Below are 5,995 nucleotides of genomic sequence, written 5' to 3'. Positions count from 1 at the left end.
GAGAATGATTTACTAAAATAGAATTCAACTTGGCTGAAGGCATGAAAAAATTACCGAGCATTTTCATCAAATTGGCAAAGGAAGTTTTACTTTCCTTTTCTGAAAAATGGAGAAATGCACTTTTGATTCCTAATGTTTGGTTTATGAGCAAAATTCATTTCTGAAGTTTCACGCAAAATAAATGTGGTACTAAAATTTTCTTCTTTTAGACAGAAGGAAAACTTGACAAATAGTCTAAATCAAATTTACAGTAGCAAAAAATTTTAATTTTGCATTTTGGTCCCTGGAATTTGGATTAGTATAGTTAACTCAATTTCCAATATTCATAGTTTCCCAAAATGCTATTTTTTCATGTTTAAAATTCAATTTGGATGTTTTAAGGTACAAAAATTACCCTGTTGAATCTAAGGCATTTTAGGTGAATTTTAGGAGTTATATATATACATATATTTTTTTTTATTTTTCCTTTTTTTTTTCTCAAACATGTAGCACAAAATTGTAGGCTACTTTTCTCTGTAATTTTTTTTTCCTCAAATCTTAACCGTAGGAACTAGCTAGAGTGTTTAGGATGCATCCGCTTATATGTTGTGGCAAATTGAATGTAAAGTGTTATCTTTGAAACTTTTGATTCTGGTTAAATTGCAAACCTAATGAAACGGTTTGAGCACCTGTAGTTTGTATCTCTCAACGTGATGCATCACTAGCTAGTCAAATATCAAGTCTCGAATTATTCACCAACTATAAGGACATGCAAATTAAATCGTGTCAAGTCCAGTAACTTGATGGATATCTATAAAATGAACCTCCTAACTTTTTTAAACAAATCTGCTGGATGATTTTTAGCAAATTCAGTAATGAAATTCTATCTTTTCTATATAAAAAAAAATGTCATAAAGACTCCACAAGACGAAAATACTAAAGAATAATTTCCAATTTCCTCTGAAATAATTCTCATTCCTGTGATGGATTTTTCACAATCAAAAGAGAATTCTATGTTATTCTTCTGTTCATATTTCTTCAGTATCTGTCTTCTGTATTGGCTAAGTTGGAAAGCGACACCTACCCTGAAGCAGCAGGTGACTGTGTGATGCTTCCTATCATCTTTAATGCTACACAGGGCTGGTCAACAGGGACCTATAGAGAAATCGAAAAGGGGAAATAAATTTTCTTACAAATCTATCAAATATAGTATTTACTTAGCGAGAACATATTTGCCGCAAATCTTAATGTCCATTCTGCTTGCCCTTCTCATGTCTACAACCAATAAACAGCTTCAACAAATAATTTCTATGGAAAGTTTCTCTCACAAAGATGTTCCATAATGTTCTTTTGTTCTTAATCATCTCATATTGGGATATTCCCACAGGGTTTGGTGGATTTACCACCAATAAATGCCAGACATATTGGTATAAGTCCAATCTACCCTAACTTAAATGGTAGTTATTGCGTGGCAGCAGAACCAGTTTCATTGTCCTCAAGTAGATACCGTGTGATGTTACTTGTCAAATTCATTCAATTCTTCTTTCAGACACACACATACACACACAGTTTCATCTTTGTCTCAATAATCTAAAGTTTCATTATAAGTCTGGCAATTACTACTTTCAATCCCATAGTTTTGCCACTTTTTGGCAATCCACCTTTCAATGGAACTGATACTGATAATTATTTAAGCTTTCTCAGCTTCATGCTCCCAGAGTAAAATCTGAATTGTTTGAAATGTCTTCCCCAAAATGACAATGAACAAGAGTATTTGAAATGAGAGCGAAAATTATGTTTAGCTTTTGGACATGACAAGTATTTTGGGACATGCAAAGATGAGAAGTGAACGTTTCAATGGAACGGAGGGAGTATTACTTTTTTTCTACCTTTGATGGTTTCTTGGACAAAGACAATATTATGCAACCTTTACCATTTCTCAAATGTGGAGATTGGCTATGACCTACTAAAGCCATTGAGACAAGTGTGTGTTGTGTTCTCAACCTTGTCAAGTAGGCAAAAGTAACAGCAATTTTAAACTAACAAACAAATGCAGCAGAAATATGACAATGGTTTGTTGACTTACAAAGTGGCCAGCATTTAGAATCCAGTAGAAATGAAGATTTCTGTATGATTTGGTGAAACCCTTAATACTCTTGTCACCTCCACAATAGAGAGGCGTTCTATCCTTGTTCAAGAAATTTTTTATCCCATGCCACCTGTGAAAATAGGCAAAAAAATTACTGATCAGGGGAAGAAATTTTGGTGCTTATTTACTTATGGGATTTTTTTTTTCTTACTTGAGCTTTTCAACCCATGCGTTGGTTCCCTTGGTTGCACAGATTAGATCGAACTACAAGCAACATCAAAACAACATTTAAATTGAACTACTTAGCCAAAAACAAAAATATAAAAAAAAAAAAAAAACAGTGAAATTTGTAGCATGGATATTAAAGCTGCCCTGATCAAGTTTATCCACTGGAATTCACAATTTATTGTGAGCAAATATCAAATTACAAGTACGATTACTCCAAAATATCATCCTTTACCTGATTACCATTATTATGTTCCATTATTGCCATATTATCTTATTGCCAATTTTTGAAAACAAATGCTATGCAGTGGAATCATAGTACAACCAGAAAGTCAAATCAAGTTTTTCCTTGAATATCTATCTACTGCTTCTGTATAAATCCCATTCTTCCAGAAATGTTAATACACTATTTTTCCATTCCTCTTTGGAGAATATTGTGAGAAACAACATAAAGCATTACAGAATCTTACTTGTCCATTGTAGATAGACACATTTATTCCTTTTGCTAAAAGCTCATCAACCTGCCAAAAGTAGTTGATCAAATGCTTTAGAATTTACTGCATATAATTGGGTAACTGCTCTTATCGCAATTGAGATGTGTCAAAGAATGCTGATCCAGAAATTCAAAAAACATTCTTGGTGTAGCTCAAACTAAAAACAAAAGTTCCTAAACTTTGTGATTAATTCCTAACCAAAAAAAAATGCAGCTGATTTAGTTACCTCACTAATCCTGGGTCTCATGAAATCACCTTTCAGGGCTTCAAAAACACTATTGGACTGCCCTCCCCATCTGTTGATACCATACTAATCCTTTAATAACAAATAAGTAATGAACTCTGAAAAAGTCTGAAAATTTTCTAAGGAGAAAACTTACGTAACATTTGGTGGTATAATCTTCAACTTCTTTTTAATATCTCCATTCATCAAGCTATAAAGATCTCCATCACCTCCAGGACAGGACCTTTTTACTGCAATACGTTGTTTTAGCTTTGAAGCAGCTGACAGCGATGAAGGGTCGTCCTCTGCAAATGAGAGGAAATTGTAGAAGTCCTGTATTTATCCACAAAAGGAATCGTCAAGCACAAACTTACCAATTTGTTGTGATTAAACATAAATTCTTCAAATTCATACCACATTGTTACTGTACTTGGTAATTAGATCTTCCAATTCATTCCATGTGTCTGTGGCCTCCGCAAACTTACCTGCTGCAATTTGCTTCTTAATTTGATTAGCAACCCTGCATTGAACAATAGGCTTATTAGACAGCTTAAAATTGTCGAGCTTGATTAGGTTAGACAGAAATGCTAAATTCACGCAAGTTTCAATACTAAAAAAACACAGCATCGACGCATTTGAGGCGTGGATTCAGGATAGTGCCATCTTTCAAGTATAATAACTTAATACCTGTTTGATATCTGGAAACCATTGCTGTCAAGCAATGAGACGTCTTTCAAAAGAGGAGCCCATGAAGACTGTATTTTGATCACCAGAACTCAATTCAGCTGTTCCAACTAAGTAATCATGAGACGAATGAAGAACAGAAACTACATACGGTAAAATCTTCTGGTGAAATCCAACTATCCCCCAATGCAACTCCTATGCAGAAAAGGTAACAGCAAGCTCAAGACTTCAGGATTGAAGAGAGAGAATAAAATTTTAATTTTGAGAATGAAAAAGCAATTGTTACCTCCAATATTTAGCTTCAGCTTTCCAGCCTCAATAGCTTTTAAAGCAGATAATGCCAGAGTAACAGCAAATTTGCCTCCATAAGACTCTGCTACAATATACAGAGGACTCTTTTGGAGAGTATGATTCCTGTTGAAAAACTCAGTCAAGAATTTAGTTCCATCCTTTGCAGCCTCCATATCACTCTTCACAAACAATGTGGTGTTTTTAACGTCTTCCACAAAACTGTAACCAGTCCCAACTGGATAATCCTATATACATTGGAAACGGGCAAAAATGAATTTAGATAAGCAGATACAAGAAAAACCCTGCAGGGAATTCCCATTTTATTTTGTAAAACAGTATTGATGCTGATGTGATTATTCACCAACGTTATGCAACCTTGTACCTACCACAAACAGAAGATCAGCTTTCTGCAACCATGTCGAATTTCTTGGCTTTAGGAACACATCTAGAGGCCCGAATTCTTCGAAATTACCAAGTCCAACTCCTGAAGCACCCTTCAGTAAACAAATTACAGTTGATTGTATGAACAAGCAATAAAGATTGAAACTAGAGAGAATCCCACAAGAATTCTGATACTTACAGGTCCGCCCTGCAACCAAAGAATTATTGGCCAAGGCTTTTTTGGATCATGAATCCTGTTTGGACTTCTGTAGTACCACCAGAACATGTGAACCTCTGCCACAAGCACAACAATTCAAGTTCGTCATTGACAACTAAATCCATATATCTCTGCCCTTTAAATATCTAAATTGGGATAAAGATTGTAGAAAAGATTTAGAGTACTTGGCCTGACTGGAACATAGCCCCACGCTTCTGATCCATCTTCAGTTATAACTGCTGTGGCTATGCCAACATGAAACAGTAGAACCAGAAGAAGAGAAACAACAACATGGGACTTTTCCATGTTTGGATACTATAACAGAGATAAAGCCAATCCTTAAAAACAGAATCTTGACAAGTTATGAACAGAGATGGATGGAAGTTGAAGCCAGTTACACAAAAAAGAATGTCCAAGTATGTAAAATCCTAGACTTCTAGTTGCTCTTAACATCCGAAACAACAAAAAGGCTTGGAGAAATCCCAAAATCTTCGCTTACAAGTGAGTCGTGAATTGGTCTACGTAAATGCTTTACAATAAAAAGTCAGAAAGCCAAGAAATTTGCTTTAAAGAATAATCTTCAATACGTTTTGCAAATGTGCTAGTTCACACGCTGAACGGAGATAAATTAGTAAAACATTAGGTCAGGATTGCCATATCTAGCAATTGAATAATTGGACCCACTAATAAATACTTTCCCTTCCTGAAAGTTACATTGGAGAAATATCCAAATTTGTAAAGACTACATTGTGTGTATTTAGTCAGAGAACTTTCAAACTTTGGTCATTTAGGAACTACCATATTGACAGTCATTAAGTCATTCGCAAAAGTAAAATTAAATCAAAAATATTTTTAGCGGTTTGATTAACGAATGCCCATTGGGTACTCATTAAGAGGGGATTCAAGTGTTAAAATTGTATAAGTGTAGCTCATATGGGAAATTATCTAATGGGAGTAGAGTAAGTGTGACAGTATATATTAATATGATAAGTTAAATATAATTTAAATGTATTAACGAGTGCTCATTATGGATATGTTAAAAAAATCTAAATAGGGGAATAGAGTGATAAGTAATCGTATCACCATGTATCACCCACATTCATTGGTGTATCATTTCTCACATGAACTAATGATATGGTATTTAGTTTCCTTTCCTGTCCTTGTGGAAAAAATATTGTGACAATTGCTATATTTAATAAAAATATTTGTGTTTTTAATGAAATTTAAAGTAGTCATTTATTATCTACCATCTTAGCTTTAAATATTTCCTGAAGTACCTCTTTGACATATGCAAAGGAAAATCTAGAAGAGATTAGATGCAGTTGATAATTATGGATTCAGCAAGATAAAATGTCTATTAAGGAAAGGTGAAAATCACAGCCATGGAAAATGTTGTGCCAACAACCACAGCT

General features: G+C 34.2%; 1 protein-coding gene across 1 annotated transcript; it reads right to left on the bottom strand.

Annotated features, from left to right (window-relative positions):
• Positions 1-1,059: 1,059 nt before the first annotated feature.
• On the bottom strand, positions 1,060-4,889 carry LOC113767129 (serine carboxypeptidase-like 51). Its single transcript, XM_027311311.1, has 13 exons — positions 4,769-4,889; positions 4,566-4,660; positions 4,372-4,479; positions 3,981-4,230; positions 3,846-3,889; positions 3,698-3,765; positions 3,425-3,530; positions 3,168-3,343; positions 3,014-3,083; positions 2,764-2,814; positions 2,280-2,332; positions 2,066-2,198; positions 1,060-1,134 (listed from the first exon to the last, which is right to left on the bottom strand). The coding sequence occupies exons 1-13, from the start codon at positions 4,887-4,889 to the stop codon at positions 1,060-1,062; spliced, it is 1,350 nt and encodes a 449-aa protein (XP_027167112.1).
• Between the last annotated feature and the right edge of the window lie 1,106 nt (positions 4,890-5,995).

Source organism: Coffea eugenioides, chromosome 1 (genome assembly GCF_003713205.1).
Source record: "Coffea eugenioides isolate CCC68of chromosome 1, Ceug_1.0, whole genome shotgun sequence".
Taxonomy (NCBI): domain Eukaryota; kingdom Viridiplantae; phylum Streptophyta; class Magnoliopsida; order Gentianales; family Rubiaceae; genus Coffea; species Coffea eugenioides.
Note: the sequence above shows the minus strand (reverse complement) of the source record. Positions and strands in the feature narration are given on the sequence as shown.